The 20,109-nt window shown below is 49.8% G+C and overlaps 1 protein-coding gene across 3 annotated transcripts; it reads right to left on the bottom strand.

The window, feature by feature from the left end:
- Positions 1–2,441: 2,441 nt before the first annotated feature.
- iffo1b (intermediate filament family orphan 1b) lies at positions 2,442–19,417 on the bottom strand. Of its 3 annotated transcripts, XR_015929945.1 has the most exons (10): positions 17,652–19,414; positions 11,296–11,356; positions 9,903–9,998; positions 8,559–8,699; positions 8,121–8,305; positions 7,665–7,782; positions 7,415–7,507; positions 7,085–7,215; positions 3,034–6,879; positions 2,442–2,998 (listed from the first exon to the last, which is right to left on the bottom strand). XR_015929945.1 is itself a non-coding variant. In XM_088619000.1 (9 exons), the coding sequence occupies exons 1-9, from the start codon at positions 18,677–18,679 to the stop codon at positions 6,783–6,785; spliced, it is 1,947 nt and encodes a 648-aa protein (XP_088475126.1). In that variant the 5' UTR covers positions 18,680–19,417; the 3' UTR covers positions 2,442–6,782. The 3 variants fall into 3 exon arrangements, 2 of the variants coding, with proteins under 2 accessions (XP_088475126.1, XP_088475125.1); XM_088619000.1 differs by having other exon boundaries at positions 2,442–6,879; positions 7,415–7,504; positions 17,652–19,417; XM_088618999.1 differs by having other exon boundaries at positions 2,442–6,879.
- Positions 19,418–20,109: the final 692 nt, after the last annotated feature.

Below are 20,109 nucleotides of genomic sequence, written 5' to 3'. Positions count from 1 at the left end.
CGCTCTCCCCAAGCACTAACACATTCCCCGCAGAGCTGACACACAGACCCACCGAGCCCCTGGGGACACTGCTGTAGGAGACAACAACACTCTTCCTGTACAGATAATAATAATTAATAATAATAATTCCTTACATTTATGTAGCGCTTTTCTGGACACTCCACTCAAAGCGCTTTACAGGTAATGGGGATCCCCTCCACCACCACCAGTGTGCAGCCCCATCTGGATGATGTGACGGCAGCCATAGTGCGCCAGAACGCTCCCCCCACACACCAGCTCTCAGTGGGGAGGAGAGCAGAGTGATGAAGCCAATTCCTAGATGGGGTTCATTAGGAGGTCATGATTGGTAAAGGCCAGGGGGAAATTTGGCCAGGACACTGGGGTTACACCCCTATTCTTTTCGAGAAACACCCTGGGATTTTTAATGACCACAGAGAGTCAGGACCTCGGTTTTACGTCTCATCCAAAGGACGGCGCCTGTTTACAGTATAGTGTCCCCGTCACTATACTGGGCCATTAGGACCCACATGGACCACATTGTGAGCGCCCCCTGCTGGCCCCACTAACACCTCTTCCAGCAGCAACCTTAGCTTTTCCCAGGAGGTTCACACCTGCTGGGCTTCAGTGGGCTGCCAGTGGTGATCAGCAGGGTTGATATGGCTGCTGGCCTGCTGGCTCGGGCTGCACAGGTGCAGTTGTCTCTTGGCAAACCGATTCCACAGATGTTCTGAACTCAGGTCAGCCACAAACACTTCAGGGGTCTCGCATTGTCCCACTCGAAAAGCAACACCCTGATTGGCCAACAGGAAGGGGGTGGAGGAACTGTTGGCTCAAGGAGACTGCTAAATTATTACCATGTGGTCAGGTTGCCCCCCTTGGGCTGCACCAAAGGCGCTCTTGTGTTAAAGGAGGTTCCCCCCACCTCCAAGCGATTCACACACTTCCATGGCTCGAACCCCAAAAACAGTCCACAGGTCTGGCATGAAGCAAAGTGGGCATCTACCAGGGGAATCAAAGACTCCATCCCAGCCATGAGCTGGCCCATGGAAGGTGGTTGCTAATCTAGCTCAGCAAACACCATTGGCCATGCAGAGCATCTTCATTTGCTGACGTGCAGGTTGTTTCTTTCTTTTGTCCAAAATTGTTTTATGGAGATCCCGGGAAGATATGGTGACCCCCCCTCACGCCTTGAAGAAAATTGATTTCTTCAAGGGAAAAGAAGTGCCAGTTTCCCCAGCTGCTCTAGGTTGATCGGTTGGTCATTGAAGTCATCTCATTCTCCAGCTCACTTCTCCCACAGACAGACTGCCTTCAATCACAGTAGTACAACCTGGTGATCTCCATCACCTGAGCGGAGCACGGTTGCGTCCTTCAATCATGTTTCTTTAATCAAATGCAAGTCTAAATTTGGTCTAAATACCCGTTTCACTCATTAGCCATGACAACTGCTTGCAATCGAGAGCCAGTTATTCTAAATCAGTGGAAAGCAACCCCTGTGGATCACCGAAAAAGCCCAGCACAGAGATCTAACTCTGTTGTTATAGATCTGAATTTGGTGGTATTTTCCCCATTATGATGCAGTCATTTTGGAATCACCCATTGTTTATCCGGATAGGATCACCTATCCCGATTGTTGGGAATGTGACATCCTGAGATGCCACTAAGGCAAGGCTGAAGGGGTCCGGCGGGTCGCTCTTGTCCAACCAGGTTGATGGGGGGTACTCTGGTCAATTCAACCTCCCCCCCCCCTTAAGCCTGGTTAGCTTTGGGGAATGCTCATGCTGGAGGGTCAGTTGTGTCCACATGCAGATTTTCTAGGGTCTCCTTAAAGCACCAGCTCTTGAAGCCCAGGGAACTGTCTGGCATGGGCCGATTCTGGTTGTTACAAGCCCACCTGCAAACACTCTCGCCCCCCCCATGAACAGGACTGAGGATCCCTGCTTGAGAACGTGCAGGAAGCTGGCGATGCGAATCCCCTGTGACCCACGTCTCTGGTCTAAAGCCCAGCAACGCAACTTGTCATCTGTACCCAATTCTAGCAGCCGGGTATTTTACTGGAGGGATTTGGCTGAAGTACCTCACCCAAGGGTACAAACGTTGCCTCTCACCTGCGATTTGAACCCGCAACCTTCCAGTTACAAATGCTGAATCCCAATAAAGTGCTCCACCCTGCTGCCCAGTATCAGTGCTGGTAATGCTGGGTAATGTACTGGAAGAGGCAATGCTGAGAGGCAAACCTCAGTTTGATTTAGATCAGGTGTGGAACCCAATATATATTCAATGGCACAGGTAGTCCTTACAGTACAGAGGTAGGTTGCTGCATTCAACTGTATGTGAGGCCCAGGATAATAAATATTCGCCTGCCGCAGATATTGGTCATTTCTGTGAATATTACACCAGAACGAGGCCTCACTGCTAAGAAATTAAGTCACACACTATAATTCTTACAGTAATGTTTAATGTTTTGGTTTTTTATAAAGCCGGCCGTTCAGCTATCCATTGTCATACACTTCAAAGAACAGTACAGACGTTCTCGGCGGGTGCATTTCGGTGCCTGAAATTTTTTTTAAAAAAAGAAGAAAACCCAGGAAAACCCTTTTTTTTGGTTCCAGTTAACACGCGGTAGAAGGACCCGCGCTGTATGGTAGCAGCCAAAAGTTCCTCCCGGGCTGTGCCGTGCCCGGTCCTGGAGGGGGCTCTCCAAGCTCCACGCTCCAGCAGTGGAGAGAGAGAGCTTGGAGGGGTCCTTAAATTGGAGGAGCCAGTTAAGCCCACAACCAGCCAACTCCGAGCATAACCGCCGAGTTTCAAGGACCACCCGCAGACACAATCTCCCTCCAGGACCAGGACTGCCCCACCCCCCTGCTCCACACTCCTCACCCCATCTTTTAACAATCAAAAAGCCAGCTCTGCATCTTGAGCTGCGGGGCTCCATCCACAGAGGCATGCTTTTAGGGAACTGCTGTGATCCAGCATGCGGCAGCAGAGGAGAGATCCCCTGCTGCTCAGAAGTGCCGGTCGTACCTGCGGCACCTGCGTGGCACTGTCAGAGCGATGAAGACCCAATCAGCCTGAGCCCGTACCTTCTGAGGCAGGCGCACGGGCGTCCTTTCACAAACTTACACGCCACGGAGCAGCAATCCAAAGCCGTTAACTTCCCCAAACATCCCCAGCTGCTGTACGAGAGAGCCCCGAGCTAGCAGACTGTTCCATAGCTGACTGCTAAATCGCCTGTCTTAAGCGACTTCAAACTGTTCCTCATCAGCAAAGCCAGCGATCATTTGGAACAACAAACGCCACGCAGCTCTGAAGCCTGTATGTTTGCTCAAGGGGCCAGGGGGCTAGACTTCTTGGAGATACAGATTTACACAAAGAGTGGTGGGAGTATGGAGCAGGTCACCCAAGCACACTGCTGAAGCGGATACCCTGGTTTCCCAAGATCTTCACACCAAACACCACAGTTCCCTTTACTGTACAAGTTACCACTCTGACAGATCTGGAAATCTGTAGAACCTTGTGACAACTGGAGCTGGAAGATTAGGGCTCTCTGGGACACAGGCTGAAGACTCCTATGGTAAACAGACCAGACATGTTCAATGGCTTAATATCCTTATGAGAATCTCTCTCATTCTCTGAATCACAAACTTATCTACTCAGTTTCTACATAACTGTAACTATCATACGCGGCTATGAGGATTAATACTGTTTTATCATAAACCTACATATTGTTTTGTGCAGTTTCTCAAACAGCATTCTGTACAAGCATAGCTTTGAAAAATATGAGCATTAAGCTTTTTTTTTTTAAAGCAAGATGTTTATATATAATGTCCTAGACGAGTCCATTGTCTCTTATTGAATAAGAAGACCGTCTCGCTGTCAGTCACTGTCAGTCTTTGTCAATCTGTCAGTCTCATTCTCACTCCCTCAGCTTGTCTGACTTTTCTCTCTGCCCGGGAGAAGCAGATGGAATCCTGGATTAGAAAAAAAAACAATTTTTTCCCTAACATCACAGATCCGATCCCAGAATTGCCACATCTTCCCGAATCAGAACAGCTTCTAATCTTACTTGGGGAGGAAACTCAGTGGAGCTACAGCCCACTGTGGGATCTCCTGTCACAACCTGAGACACAGACCGCGGGCCTCTCAAATATTAGTCATTTGGTTTACGATGTACAGTGCCGGATTTCCCATGAGGCACTGCAGGCACAGTGTTGGCACAGTGCGTAGGGCCTATGATATTTTTAGGGCCTACGAAGGAGGGAAACACTAGTGACGAATGAAAAACGAGCTGAAACAACACGCCTGCGATCGACTCGAGCTGCTCCACATCAATAATCGTCCGCCATCGAGTGGCTGTTCTAGGAACTAGAAATATCACGTGGTTTAGCATTCGAATAGTTTGAACTGCATCATGTCAATCGACGTCATTCAAGTGGCTTTCACCCCTCGTTTTGCACACTGCGGAGTGAAAGTGCCCAGGGCCTACGCACCCCAAAATCTGGCCCCGACGTCGTAAAACGAGCACTATTTTTTCGTTGTACGCGTTTCGCTAAATGTAGTTCATCGGCCTTGCCAGTCCAGCTCCGTGTTGGAATCTGTGTCTCTGTCAGCGTCTGGCTCCTTCCCTCCCCCACGCTGGCCGTGCCTGCCCCCTCAGTCTCTATTCCTCCCCCATCAGCGTCTCGGCCTTTATCGGTGGCGTCCAGCAGTCTCCTCGCCGTCTGCCTCCTCCGTGCCAGCCTCTCGCCCTCTGGATACGGCCGTCGGTCCATCCCTCCCAGCCCGGATTCCTCACGCGGACAGGCCTGTCCAACTCCTCGCACTTCATCCTGACAAAGTCCCTTCACCGTCTCCCTAGCCTGTCGGTCTGTCCGTCGTAGCGTTGTGATAATATCCGAGCCTCACACTTTCACAAAGAAACGCCAGTTCCTTTTGGAAGCTTGTAAATAAGCTACGGAGCTCTCTCTCTCCCTGTACCCGTTACTTTACATTACATAGGGAGAGAAATATTTATACATATTTATACACATATACACATTGTTAAAAAAAAAATTCAAGTATTGCCATGGTCAGACAATCATCGGGATGTACTTGCAGCGGACCATGGGAGAGATCGACTGTCTCCTTCAACCCCCAAACTGATTTTCTTTACCAAAGCACCGATGGGAGACTCCACTCGGGAGTCTCCCATCTGTGCTCCATTTTAAATGCACATGCAATGCCAGGAATGCCCACGAGGTGGCAGCGACTGCAAACAAAAACATCTTGATCTTTGCACAGAAATACACCAGATCTCTAAAAGCCTTTAAACAACATTTAAATAGTACCCCTACACCATATTCCATTCTAAAAGCCTGCGAACTGGGTATTACTAGATAGCAGCACCACATTATCTTATAAAAGCCTGTGAGCAGCGTTACAGAGAACACCTAAATGACAGAAGTCTGGAAATCGTGTTGAAGGAGATCGCAGCACCTACTAACTGTGCTGCCAAACCAAAATAAGCCATCCATGCACAGCGACATTGACCACTTTTCTACAACTGCTCCCCACCCCGAAAGTTCATATGCTCACATTCTCCGTGAGCATCTGCGTGGGGCCCTGCATGATCTGCAAACAGGCCCCAGCTAATTTGGATACAAGGCTGTACCAATAAGGTACATCTTAAACCATCTTTAAATGGTTCAAACATAAAGGAAAAACCATAGGATTACGCCAGAATTGACTGGATATAGTAACCACAGCTTTTTTTCAGGTATTGTAAAGTTATCAAAATTTGCGTTAATCTCTCTATGATTGAGGTATCTTTTACAAAATGCAGATTAACCAATTAGACCAAGTTTAAATTACTACACTCATTGCCTTTGCTGTTCTGTCTTGTTTATTGCTTGGGGATTCTGTTATCTTCACTTCCTGTGTCTCCTGTCTCGTTGTGTGTGTTTATTACTGAAAGATTCTCTGTGATCTCCTCTCCTCTCACTGTGTCTCCTGTCCAGTTGTGTGGGTTTACTACTGAAGGATTCTCTGTGATCTCCTCTCCTCTCACTGTGTCTCCTGTCCTGCTGTGTGGGTTTACTTAAGGAAGGTTGTCCTTTCCTCTCATGGTGTCTCCTGTCCTGCTGTGTGTGTTTATTACTGAGGGATTATCTGTGATCTCCTTTCTCACACTGTCTCCTGTCCTGATAGTGTGTTTAACAGGTGATCACAGACACAGAGATGGAGTAATACAGTGAGAGAGAACACAGAACAGAGCAGAGGAATATAAGCTAGTGCCTTAATGCCAAAGGACAGAAAGGCCTGTAGATAATATTTACAATGTACAAGTGGAAGCAAATGCATTGACAAACTGTCCTCCCACATTCTACTGCATTATAGCTCACCCAGTTCTGAAATGTTCAATCAAAACTGATTTTTTGGACAAGCTAGATTTTGTTCCTTTAAGAATTGTATGTACAGATTCTTTGAGAAGCCATGATCAGTTATACCCACAAAGATATATAATTATTCCTATGTGTGTCTTGAGTCTTTGTTAATCACTGCTTCAAGTCTGCCTGGATTTGTGTTAATCTCTACATAAGGTGTCTCTCTAGGGTCTATGTTAAAGTCTGTGTTAATCTGTTAGGTGTATCTCTAGGGTCTATGTTAGGGTCTGTATTAATTTCTCTATACACAGACAGCTTAGTGTAACACTTGGTCTCTTTAGACACACATCACATTCTCCTCTCCTATCGAGATGAACTTTTAATTATGGCTAATGAGATGAGTTTTGGGCATAACAGCCCCTATAGGCTCCCATCTCCAGGGGGGGGGGCTCTCCTCTTCTCTCTCTCCGAGTCCTCGCTCTCCTCACTGGCCACGGACACAAGGGAGGGAGACTTTCTGAGAAACGGAGAGAGAAGGGAGGAGGGGGATTAATAGTCTGAGCAGCCGAGGTAGTGCATACAACAGCACACTGCGAAGGGCTGTGGTGCCCTTCTCTGGTGCCCATTATCTGCAAACGCAAAAAAATTCAGCCAACATTCTCCACCAGTATGTTTACAGACAGAAGGGTACGCTTATCCACACTGACAGCCAGCACGCTCACCTGTCCCCAGACTGCGTGATGAGCCGACGGCAGGTCTCCATCTGGACATCCAGGCCTCTCTTCATGCTGCACATCTCCATGTACTCATGCAGGTGTCTGTTCATGTCGCTCTTGGCATTGGCCAACTCCAGCTGGGAGAGACAGAGAGCCGAGAGGGATAAGGACTACACTTCCCATGAACACCTGGCACAATCAGCACTGTGGGCAATGTAGTTTTCTGCAGAACATCCCCTTCCAACCCTTCCATATCACTTTTACGCGTGTGTAAGTAGGAAAATGCCACCAGCGTTAACAGACCGCAGCGCCCAGTGGTCCCAGAGCGTATCTCACCTCTATCTGGTCAATGGTCTCCTGATACTCCCTCTCTCTGGACTTGAAGAGAGACTCCGTGTCCTTAATCACCTTTTCCAGACACTCCTCCTGCTGAGAGATGCAGGGAGAGTCACACACTGCAGACTTTACAGGATCACTGGACGCAGACTGAGGGACTGAAAATCAGTATCGCTCAGGCGCAGCCGGAGACGGGCAGCTGGGGTGACAGGTGGACATGCAGGCAGGTGGACCCTCAGACGGGCAGTACCTCCCCCTGTGTCTCGGTCCCCAGGGTGTAACCAGGGAAATCTTCCCACAGCAGGAGGGTCTCCTCGGTCTCTTCCCAGGCCAGGCTGTCGCAGTCATCCTCGAACTCACACTCCCTCCTTCACAGTGAGAGCGAGAGAGAGTGATGGGTCAATACACACACTGTCACAGCCATCCTGACTACACACTCCCTCCTTTAGAGGCAGAGACTGCACCACAAAGGGCACAGCCATTTGTCAAAGACTCTCAAGTGAGGGACTGGAGTACTCTTGCCCATAGGACATGGATGCACTGATTTGCTCCTATGTCTACAGCCAAATGTTATGTAAGGGGCTCAGAAAGTCTACATGTTGACCGGAAACTACATAACCCACAATTCCCAGCTTCAGGTCCCAATCGAAGGCTGGGCTTCCTGGGACACGTAGGTTTCTTGTTTTGACCAATCCAGCAAACTCACAGCTGGTTCAGCATCCGCTGCATTTCCTCGTTGATCTGATTGGCCGAGGAGGTGCCGTACTCATCGTCTTTGGCCCCGCCCACCTCGCTCTCGGATAAGCTGACTGGTTCGTCCATCTCGGCGGTGGTGGGGGCGGGGGCCTGCCTTCTGGGGCGGCGGTTAACAGTCGATGGGGGGGTGGAGACCTGTGGCGGGAAGAGAGACAGGGAGAGGACAAAATGTAACGACAATTCTTATAAACTGCTAAGAACATGATTAAAACAAATCAATTTTCCCCCTGCAAGCCACTAGGGGCAGTAGCAACATTGCCGATTACTCTTTCCAACTCTGGGATGTTGCACGCTTGGTTTTGAGTGAATTCGCATCTGTTTAGACTCCCTCTAGGTCACGCAGGGCTGCTGATGGGCGAAGCCCCAGAGACAGGCACGCAATCCGCACCTGGAAGATCTTGATCATGTCCTCGCAGTTCCTCTGCTGGGCGACGTCGCACAGCCGGGCCGTGATGTCGATCCGCCGGCAGATGTCCATGTCCACCTTCATGGCTTTCTCCTGGATCTTGCTGTCCAACTCCGAGAGATTCTGCAGAGACACACACACACACACAGAGGGGAGGGGAGGGGCAAGGGGAGAGGGATTAAAGCAGTACAGAGACAGTGACGGGACAGTCGCAAAAGGCTAGCACTGCGCATAGGGAGAAAATAGAAGTCGAGCGATACAAGAAAACACCCGTCTGGGGCCAGAGACCCAGAGGGACAGGGAAACGAGAGAGAGACGTACATAGGCAGATCACTCCTGTGTCTGGTCTGAGCGATCGTCAAGACTCAAGACTGTGGCAGACAAGAGACTGAAACAAGATGACCATTCTTGGTCTTGCGCGATCATTCTCCCCGAGATCCGTTTCAGGTTCGAACCCTGGAACTAGCAGGATATCCCATCCAAGCAGGCGGAAAATTATCCCGCGGCACCTGGATACTGGCATTCCTTCCGGGTGCCGCACATGTCCGATCGCATCCGACACGCCCAAGAAGACAAATGTACCCACCCAAAACCGCCAAGCCAAAGGCAGACACGCTGCAAGCTTCGTCCACCGTTTCTCAGACGTTTCCAGTTCCACGTGGCACAAAGACAACCACAAGCTGTCTGTGCATTAGGATACACGCAGGCAGAAAACAAGCACAGATTGAAGGGGGCTCCAAAACGGGGCACGGCTTTCAAGAGCCTGGGAATGAGTTGGGGCTCTCCTTTTCAAAACCCGGACCACCGAACAAGCGCTCAGCCCAGGAAAGAGACCCTCAACCAGCTGACCCTGCGACTCACAGAACTAACCGGCAGCAGGACAGCTCTTGATCCCAGCCGCCCCAATTTCACAACTCGTAAGCATGTACCCTCTGGTACACCGGAAATATGACATAACATCTCAAAGTGAAGGTGATGCCTAAAAGAAACAGGATTCTCACTTCACGTTGGTGCCGATCCTGAGCATGAATTCACGAACCACAAGTGTGTATTTCTACCATTTCTTCTCCACCAGAGTGATTCCTTTTCAGGCTTCCCTTAACTACTTTTTAAACATCTGACATTCTGCATTTAATTTTTTTTTAATTGAACTTGCGTGCTACAAAAAACATTCATGATGTTTGCATGGAATGTAGAGCTGAATGTCCTACGTAGGTGCAATTCCATTGGCAGCTATAGGCCGCCAGGCCCATAAAGGACTTCAGAGAGACAGATACAGCGTGCGAAACACAGAGAGGCAGACGAGAGTGGAGAAAGGTGTCTCACGTTGCTCATCAGCCCCTTGAAGACGACCAGCTCAGCCTTCAGCTGCTGAACACGGAGGGCCAGCTCGTCCTGACACGCCTCGCTCTCCTGGAGGTCCTGCAGCAGCACAGGTAAAACACAGGAAACACGCCAATTAACACGACAACACAGGACAACACGCCAATCACACTGTGACACGGGAACAGACCCAAAACACGGGACAACACGCCAATCACACTGTGACACGGGAACAGACCCAAAACACGGGACAACATGCCAATCAAGCTGTGACACGGGAACAGACCCAAAACACGGGACAACACGCCAATCACACTGTGACACAGGAATGGACCTGACGGCTCTACACATTGTGATGCACACTGAACAACATGGCCATAAACAATACAATAACACAAAAACAAAGGAATATAACACCTTTGAACTAAAAAAAATTACAGTATGTATTAATAAGGCAGGGATAAAATCTTTGAAACAACTAACAACTTAGTAATATCGGTCTCAAGGCTATAAACGCAACAATAAACAGGAATTCTGCAATCAGAACACTGGATTAACCTTCCCTTCCCAACTCTAATGCACAGTAACCATGGTAGGATAAAGCCAACAGTAACTGTTCTGTAAGACACACTGTCATGCAGACTGTAACACCGAGTCATGTGTACTACAGCAGGACAGCAAGTGTAGATCTCAACAGCATCACACTACAATACTATTATCATACCATAATGACACCACCACTGCACTAATGACACCAGAATGACACTAGCACACAAGCATCGGGCCATAATAACATCACCAACCATTCTCTCTGCTAACATCACAGAACTGGCATTGCAGCAAAAAGGCAAAGGCAGAAGAAAATCCAAACCAGGTTATGTATAGGTCCCACACAAACTATGCATGATAACAGCAAGACCCTCTTATTTGCCAAAAATCAAAGGGAGCACACACACACAAAAAAAGAGGCTATTTGGGAACTAAAAGATTACACTTCATCAAGTGGTTAAGAAATTAGGCAGCTGTCATTACATTACATTCAAGATGTCTGAAAGTTATTTTGCTATTGCACGATCGAAGGTCTACATAATATTTGAAATCATGTGCAAAGGAAGTACAAGATGACCCTGAAAAACAAGACGAGAAATGCATGCGTTTTGGACAGTTTTCAATCTGGTTTAATCTCCCCTGTATGGTCACTAAGTCACTAACAACAAGGGTTGTATATACATCTATATACAACAAATCCCACTCTTGCACCAAATAACACGGGTACAACCAAGTTATTTGGTGTAAAAGGTGGCTGCTGCATATTTACTTCCCATATAGGGATACTTTTGTTTAGCTAACAGAGTAACAAAACCATAACCAAATACTGGAGCAAAAAAGAAATTACCTCCTGTAGCTCATTGACTCTCTCCTGCATCTCCATCCTCACTGTGTATTCCTCTTCCCACCTGAACGGAGAAACAGCCCGTTAACGGCCCAGCAGCTCATAAGCACAGCACCCGGAACAGGACAGACAGAAGTCCATTGCTTCCCAATCGTCAGTGGAGGGTTAAGGTACTCAGCCATGCCCAGTGTGGGGAGTCTAAATAGGACTCACAAGAGAAATGTGTTTTTTTTTTCTCTCAATTCCACAAAGGATGACTTTGTGGCTCATGGGAGAGAAAAATACTCCTCCCTCCAGAAAGTAAAGAAGCCCTCCAGTTTCGGAACAGGACATCTTCTTGTTAACAGCGAAGCTGCTGACTATTCCAGTATCAGGAACCACCATCACCACCCCCAGACCAGCAGCCCACACTTCCTGGAAGAGGACTAGTGTCCCAATTGTCACACTATGCTCTACACCCTTCCTCCATGCACTCCTCATTACATTTATGAATTGGCTTCTTTACTCTGCTCTCATCCCCACTGAGAGCTGGTGTGTGGTGAGCGTTCTGGCGCACTATGGCTGCCGTCGCATCATGGTGGGGCTGCACACTGGTGGGGGTGGAGGGGATCCCCATTATCTGTAAAGCGCTTTGAGTGGAGTGTCCAGAAAAAGCGCTATATAAGTATAAGCACTTATTATTATTACTCCTGTGATGACCAGCAGGTATGGACTTACAAGTGCGTGAGCATTCAAGATGCACTGTCATAAAAAGAGTAATAGGACACCCTAGCATGACATCACCCGCTGGTGTGATGGCTCACGGTCTAAATGCTTTCCGTGGTCGCCGCTTCTTTTCCAGTGGCTAAATGCACAGCGGCGGGCATTTGATTTTTTTCTTAACGATTTTTCCGTATCCTCCGCTCGCAGCCGGATGAAATCGAGCGTCGTCTCGTCAGTCCCTGCACAAAAAAAAAAGCCGTGACGCGCGGTGTGCGGGCACGTCGTGCAGCCCCGACTCAAACCGGGCAGAGTAAACTGGAGAAAGAAAACCTGGCGGTACCGCTGCCTGTTTATTCAAGTCTTTGTACTATTAAAATCCATTTTATCTTGTCTGTCACCGCGCGATGGACATAACTTGTGCATTCCCGTTAAACGGGATTGATTCAAAGCGGGCAAAGTAAATAAGGTAAACTTGGAAATACCTCAGAGCTTATCAAATTCTTCGTCTTACCATGTACAAAAGCTACAAGAGGTAAATAAATATCCGTCAATCAAATTGGGGGCAACGTGACAGTAGCTTCACGTCAACACTTTGCACCTAGAATACGTATGACTCAAACGTAGCCTAGTGAAATGGTTTTTTTTTTACGCAAAATGAGAATAACAACGGCAAAAAAAAGGTTACGTTCGGCCAAGACGTGAGTCTCGAATCCTCCAAGGCAACTTCACTCCGCTTTGGAAGGTCAGAACGCGAAACGTCAACACTGCCCGAGGAGTCGGGGGGGGGGCGTCTTCAGCGAAGGCTCCCCTGATGCCTAGGGCGCATTGGGGGGTGCTCATGGGCGCCCTTGTGGAATACAGATTAGAAATGGTGCACCCTAAACTCCTGCAGACCTGGGCAGCAACACGCACATGAAGGGCACAAACTTCTCTTTTTTGTCTTGTTCCATGTTAATTTTATTATTTTTATTTGCTTCAGCAACACTGATTGTACCCATCGGTCATGCTAATAAAGCACCTTGAATTGAATTGAATTGTGTTGTGTTGCAAAAGAACTACCCCACCACAGTGGGTGGAGATGCCCACTTCACTTGGAGCAGAACTAGTTGAATCTATCTTTCACCGAGTGGCATGCAGATGTGGCTTGTCAATGCAGCCTTCAGAAAAAGCTGCCAAAATGACAGCCTTCAGTATTTTCCACTGGGCCTTTCTCTCTGGTTCTCAAAGAAGTGTCGACTCCAGTATTTAATCTCTGCGCTTGATGTGCTTTCGACAAAATGTGGACTGTTCGCAGGTCACCCAAATTAAAACAAGCCGAGCAAAACCTGCTGGAGAAATCTGAAGCCGCTTTCTGCTGAGCCACCGGCGTCTTTTGTGAGCTAATTCTGGAGCGGCTGCCTCTTATAAAACGCGCTGGTAAAAATAAATCAGGGCCGTCTATAATTATGGATTCCATGACGCTGGGGAATAAGAGAAAACACATGTCTAGTAGGAAAATTGCAACAAAAAAACAAATCGCCCCATTAACGAGCTTGGAGGCCAGGGGGAAAATATTCAAATCGTGTTCTGCTGGCCTCAAGACCATGGAGAGCAGGGAAGGGAGCAGGGGAGGAGGAGAGATTTGTGTATCAGCTCCACATACTGCATTGCAGAGAGAGGGGAGGGGCCGGGCGACAGAGGGGGAGAGGACTGCAGGCTGGAGCAGGAGCAGAGAAAGATGGAATAAGCCAGGCTGAAAGAGAAAGGGTGTAAACACGCCCGAGAGGGATAAGACACAGAGAGAGCGATCAGAGCTAGTTAAAGACCGATAAAGAAAGACAGGAAGACAGGAAACGAAAGGGGAGGTAAGGGTATGATCGACAGAGGGCGAGGGGGAGAGAGTGCAGGATTAAAGATGACTAGACAAGCAAGAAGGGGGAGGATTATTACGGAGCGAGGGCAGGAGACAAAAGCAGGGGGAAGAGCATGGCGATCGTGCCCTGGATTGGGAGTTCCCTGGGGGAAACAAGAGCTGCTTCACACCGGGGCAGAAGCTGGGACACAACACCAAGCACAAAACAGAGCCGCCTCAAACACTGCCTTTTTTAAAGTCGGAGGCTGGGCCGCAGCTCACAGCATGAGGAGCCTGACTCAGATGCGCACCCATTTTAACATTCCTTGGACTTTGCAATAGGGCTTGGCCAGGTTACTTATTCCTGGCTTGATGTGCATGTTATGAGTAAAAAAAAAAGAAGCAGGTTTTCTCTTGTATACAAAATTCGCTCCGAACATGTCCCAGCAGGCTACCCACCATGCCCTCGCTGTCAGAAACCCTTTTGTTAGAGCTGCCAACCGGATTCATGTTTCTGAATCCTGTAAAAACGTCAATCAGGAGGCCTCTTCGCCTCCAGGTGCTCAAGAGGACTGGGGAGATGAGCTTCTCTCTCCATGGAAACTCCCAACCACTGCACAGACAAGATGTATTACAAGAGCTGACTTGGGAATAACCATGACTGTAGGAATAACTGGTGAGCCTGGTAGTACAGCGAGCACAGCATTCAAAAGTAGAGCTCGATCTGTTTGTTTTCTCCCTCTCTCTGCTTTGTTACAAGGCTTTAGATCCATCTCCTGCTCCATCATTGTGCCAAGTGTTGCCTGCTGACTGGCTATATCCTTCATACTCATTGACAGCTCCTCCACATTTATAACACAAGCACTGCAATACAGGTCCTAACCTGTCACAATCTGGACTGAACTGCACACCATGCAAGCTGGTACGCTCTTTTCCTTCTGCGCTAATCCTCTGGGTAACCAGGTGGCTTCACTCAGATCCAGTGCCGGATTTCCCATGAGGCACTGCAGGCACAGGGCAGAGGGCCTACGACAAGTTAAGGGCCTACAAAGGAGGGAAACCCTAGTGACTAATAAATAAAACGAGCTGAAACAACACGCTTGCGATCGACTCTAGCTGCTCCCAATCAATAATCGTACGCTCTCTAGCGGCTGTTCTAGACACTAGAAGGATCGAAGTGATGGCCGCTGGACTCGCTCCATCACTCGCGGGGTTTAGCGTTAGAAGAGTTTAAAGTGCAGCATGTCGATCGACGTCATTCAAGTGGCGTTCACCCCCTCTTCCTGCACATTTGGGAGTGAGAGGGCCCAGGGCCTACGCACACCAAGATCTGGCCCTGCTCAGATCGTCTTCTCCTTTACAGCGCCAACCTGGCCAACGACAGAGTCAAGTAGCCAAGAACCTTCACTGGTTTAAAGCGCCAGCCCAGGATCTTGAGTGGGTCTGCTGCAGGGGTGTGCCAGTGGGGTTTTCTAGGGCTCTGAATAGAAGCTCTCTTCAGTGCCCTCAAATGCTGGGACCAGCTATTACTGTGGTCCCCAATTAAGCCGCTATTGAGCTCAATGAGGTCGTTCAGAGCTGAGCTGGAATGAAATCCTGCGGACACGCCCCGTCTCCCCCGGGATCCAGGTTGCCCACACCCCACAAACTGCTTCTGGTGCCACTCTGGGTCCATCTGAACCCCGAGAGGTTCAGCAGTACAGCCTCACCCCTCGCACCCTGGCATCTCAATTAGTCCCTCAAATCCTCTGGCGCCTGAACCTCATCCTACGGGCTGGAGGGGTCCTGCCAGAACCAAAACCCCAGAAGAGGCGCAGGGGGGAGGGACAAGACCGCACTCATTCCAGGATCTCGCCAGGACAACAGGAAATCAAACTACTCAAAAGGGCTGAAACCTCCCCAGGTGCCAACACTGCTCCTGACGAGGGACCCACAGGTCAGCTTCAGGGCCTGCGGCACAGTCACGGGTTCAAACATCAGGAAACTCATTTTTCCCACTCCTGGAACAAACAGCCCAGCTATATCCTTAGAACCAATGCTATAACAACCCTGCTATATTTCCAGAAAAGGGCTGGGTGAGATCCTCTTGTCAATGAACTGGATGAGGAGGCTGCCCACCTCTGATGCAACTTTCTTAATGCTCTTCATGGTGCTGCTACTGGCGCGGCAAGAAAGAGCAATGCGATCAACGTGTGCGCTGATGAACTTGTCCAGATCGCAGCACAGATGGCCAGTTCACACACCCCCTCTCTTGCACCTTAACTTCAGCACTCAGCTCCCCGCACTGGCTACCTGAGACTTTTGGACCAGCGACGTCTGAATTGAGATTTCCCAATAGGCGACTTTAATTTGGCAAGTGCTGGACGGGCTGGCGCCTGCTGCTCTGCTGAGGTGACGGATCCCGGTCAGCCATCGAGGTCGCAGCCAGAGGTCAGCCGGAGGCAGCGGCTGGGACTTGACCGGTCGTCGGCACCCTCGGAGCCCAAGGGGGTCACTCATCGATGAACTCCATGAGCACCGAAACTCTACACCGCTTCGAAGCCCACTCCAGTCTTTACACTGAGTGTGCTTAAATTACGGGCGAGCTAGACGAGGTGGAGCTGAGCTCAGCCAGAAATCAGAAGATAATTTCCTTCCACTTATATAGCTCTTTTCTGGACACTCCACTCAAAGTGCTCTACGGGTGATGGGACTCCCCTCCACCAACACCCCCCCTCCTCTTTCGAGAAACACCCCGGGATTTTTAATGACCACAGAGAGTCAGGACCCCGGTTTTACGTCTCATTCAGAGGACGGTGCCTTTTTACAGTATAGTCACTATACTGGGGCATTAGGACCCACACAGACCTCAGGGTGAGCGCCCCCTACTGGCCCCACTAACACCTCTTCCAGCAGCAGCCTTAGCTTTCCCAGGAGTCTCCCATCCAGGTACTGACCAGGCTCACACCTGCTGAGCTCCAGTGGGGCTGCCAGCTGGGAGCTGCAGGGTGACATGGCTGTTGGCAGTCTTGGGGCACAGAGTTGGGGGTCGTCCTGTCGGTCTGCCGGATCCCCAATCTTCCCATTTGGAATTGCTCAGAAACAGCTGGCCGGTTTCACGCCCAGCCTGTGACAGTAAAGCAGCAGCCCGGACTCTCTCCCTCTAGAAGCAACAGAGGTACATTTGCACCCCGGATTTCTAGTGGAATGACCAAGCTCCTCTGTAACGACTGCAAGAAGTGACAGGAACGGGACCAGAAACTCTCCCCGGGCCCCTAGCGCCCTCACGTTTAAGAACAGATCTTTCCCCAAGAACGAGAACACATCTTCCCAAAAACCCCAGAGGCACACACCTCGCCTGCTTAACAGTACCAGCTGACTCACACTCAAAGCAGCAGGCAGGCCTGCGTTGAAATGCCTGCTGTTGGCATCCCTACAAGAGCCCCTGCAGCTGGTAAAACCTGGAGCGGAGCAGACCGCTGCGCAGCGGGAGGCTGATATGTGACCCTGATTAAGCCAAGGGACACTGTGGATCTACTGAAAGACATATGTACTGTGTGTGTTACTACACAAAAAGTTGAGAGACCCCATATGGACCCATGGGCAGATGTCCTATGCACAGCTACCCTGTAGAGATGAAGTCATCTAGAAAGAGACACCATCACACACCCGCATTAGATCCCGGTCAATTATTAAGCAAAAATCGACCCGAGAACGTTATAGCACGGCCACGATAGTACAACAACTATGTCGCTAGAGCCGTAAGACGCCCCTAGAGGAGAATTAAACAGTAACAATAAAACAATAACAATAATAATAACAACAATAAAATAATAATAATAACAACCTTCGCTTGTACTCGTCCCTCTCTCGCTTCACTTTAGCCAGCACGTTGTACAGGGCACGGATCTCGGGTGTTATAGTATCGATTTGAACCCCGACTCCGTCCGGGTGGACCCAGGACACCCCCGGGCCGGTGACCCGGGTTTCCAGACCCGGGCCAACTTTGCGAGTGTGGTTGTAGGACCAGATTGTCCCGGGCAAGAACCGGGGCGGCGGGTTGGTGGCGGAGTTGACGCCGCAGCTAGTCCCTGTACTGGTGCCGGTGCTGCTGCTGCTGCTGCTGGTGCTGGTGGTGGTAGTGGTGTTGGCGTTGGCCCCGTCGGCCGCAGAGGTCGACCTGGAGTTCGGATCGGGGTTCGAGTTCGAGTCCGAGTCCGGGTTCAGGTTCGTGGGCTCCAGGGTCAGCACCGTGGTCAGACTTGGGGTAAAGACGCTCGGGCCCCGGTAGACCGAGCTGTTGGAGTTGGGGAAGTTGAGCAAGCCGGGTCGGAACGAGACGGGCCCGACAAAGCCGGTCTGGACGCCTTGCTCCCTGGTCTCCGGTCTTCTCCCGTCTCCGTTTCCCAGGCCCCCTCCCCCGCCGCCGGCTTCCAGCGCCTGCTGCAGCTGCTTCTCCAAAATCTTATTCCGCCGCTCCAGTTCGTGCACTTTAGCCAGAAAGCAGCGGAAACGCAGGTTGAGCGTTTTCAGGACGCTGATGTTGGAGCCCAGGTCGTTCCGCAGGGCCATGGCCGGGGGAGGAGGCGGGGGCCGGTAGAGGGGGTTGTTGAGGTGGAAGTAAGCGAGCCCGGGCGGCAGGGAGCTCAAATCGAGCCCCGGGAGGGAGTCGGCCGCAAAGCCCTGGTGCTCGCTTAAGAGAAAGCCCGGCTCGCCTGCGCCATGAGCCGGGTCCGGCAGCAGACCCGAGGAGTCCTGCTGGGCCGCCTGCTGCTGTTGCTGAAGCTGTTGTTGCTGTTGCTGGAGCAAAAAGACGTTGGCACTTAATAAAGGATTCATTGTATGGGTCAGCTTGAAGCGCTCCAAATCGGGCATGAAAATTATAATTATTTTTAGTATGTATGCTTTTAAATCCGAATATTCAGAAGAGCAGGCAGACGCCGAGATGAAATCAGACACAATAAACTGCAAGCAAAGTCCGCTAACAGCTGGAATAAAAGCGTATTTTGTAACCAAGCCACACGACTAGTGCGCTAAAGCTGGCTGCTAACTATGCGAAGCCCAGCTAAACGTTATTCGCTAGACTGCTGTCTGTTTTGAAAAAAATGGCTGAATGCGGCTTTTTCACCATCGTATGTCTGCGAGTATAAGCAACCTCTTTCAAGCATCCCCCCCGCGCTGCTTGGAAAAAGTCGAGCTGTTTTAAATAGCGCCTCCGCGACGCAGCTCCCGAGCCCCAGTTCTGATGCCAGACCCGGAGGTCCTTCTGTGTGGAGTCTGCACGTCCCTACCATTGTAGAAAGGGTCCAAATGAGCAGTCATTCAAATAATTTCACCCTGAATGCACCTACGAATAAGGTCAATTTAAACTCTGTAGGTGTTCTCAGTTCCGAAACGTGTAGGAGGTTGACTTTTAACTATTGTATTTCATGAGTAACTTAAAATATCCGCCCTCCGACCTGGATAAAAAAAAAACTTGCGAAGGTTGTAACCAGGCGACGTGTTTGCTGGTTCAGTGAAGGCTTCGTTCAGTCAGGAGCTCAGCTAACCCGTAGACCAAGATTGGGAAACCCTGGACTGATCCGTTATTGAAAACGGATGCATCCTTGTGGGTTTTTGCGTTTGGAACATTTTGCCTATATTGCTGCCACGATGTCCCGGGACAAAGAAACAGCCCTATTTTTCATCGCTCGTGTTATCTGATCAGTACGGTAGCATGCCATTGACGTCAGTGAGTCAACACAACTGGAATGCAGCCTGCGGCGCTCGGTCTTATTATTGTACAGTGCGTGTGCGTGGTTTTCTGAGGGGTGCGTGTTTGGGACACCAAGTGCCCAGGTTTTACTGTGCCGACTGTGATGAATGCGTAGTTTTTTTTTTGTAATCACTTGTGCGCGGCTGCACTCGCAACAATCCCGAAGTCAATTTAGGTTAGTGCGAGATGAGGGGCTGGCCAGGGTCAATGAAAATGACCTCTTCGTGTCCAGCCGGCGTGCGGCTCTCTTCACTGCAGGACAGTTCCGGAGAGCCGCCCCGAAGGACAGGGATGAATCTCACGCCCGTGCCGTTTTTAAAAGCCTCTCTGTTCAGAATCTCTGGGTATCCGAGAGCCCGAGTTGGGTTGGGGAAGAGCAGGGCACAGACAGATTAACTTTTAAGGACATTACTGGGAGAACAGTACTCGTCTTTGTGCTCTTCTGGTTTATAGATTATTTTTTTTGGAATCCCAAGCGTTTGTTGTCACTATAAGAAGAGGGGTCCTAAGACATTTTTTTTTAAAGTCTAGCCAAAAAAAAGTCACTAGA

Source organism: Lepisosteus platostomus, chromosome 25 (genome assembly GCF_059453375.1).
Source record: "Lepisosteus platostomus isolate fLepPlt1 chromosome 25, fLepPlt1.hap1, whole genome shotgun sequence".
In the NCBI taxonomy this organism is placed as follows: Eukaryota; Metazoa; Chordata; class Actinopteri; order Semionotiformes; family Lepisosteidae; genus Lepisosteus; species Lepisosteus platostomus.
This window is presented reverse-complemented; position numbering and strand designations above follow the sequence as displayed.

Bases quoted from the DNA above. Each gene is read 5' to 3' on its own strand.
- iffo1b (XM_088618999.1), bottom strand. From the start codon at position 18,679: ATGCCCGATTTGGAGCGCTTCAAGCTGACCCATACAATGAATCCTTTA. The intron at 9,999-11,295 runs GTAATTTCTTTT...GTGCTGCTGCAG, and splicing joins GAGTCAATGAGCTACAGGAG to GACCTCCAGGAGAGCGAGGC. The intron at 7,216-7,414 runs GTGAGATACGCT...TGTCTCTCCCAG, and splicing joins AGACCATTGACCAGATAGAG to CTGGAGTTGGCCAATGCCAA.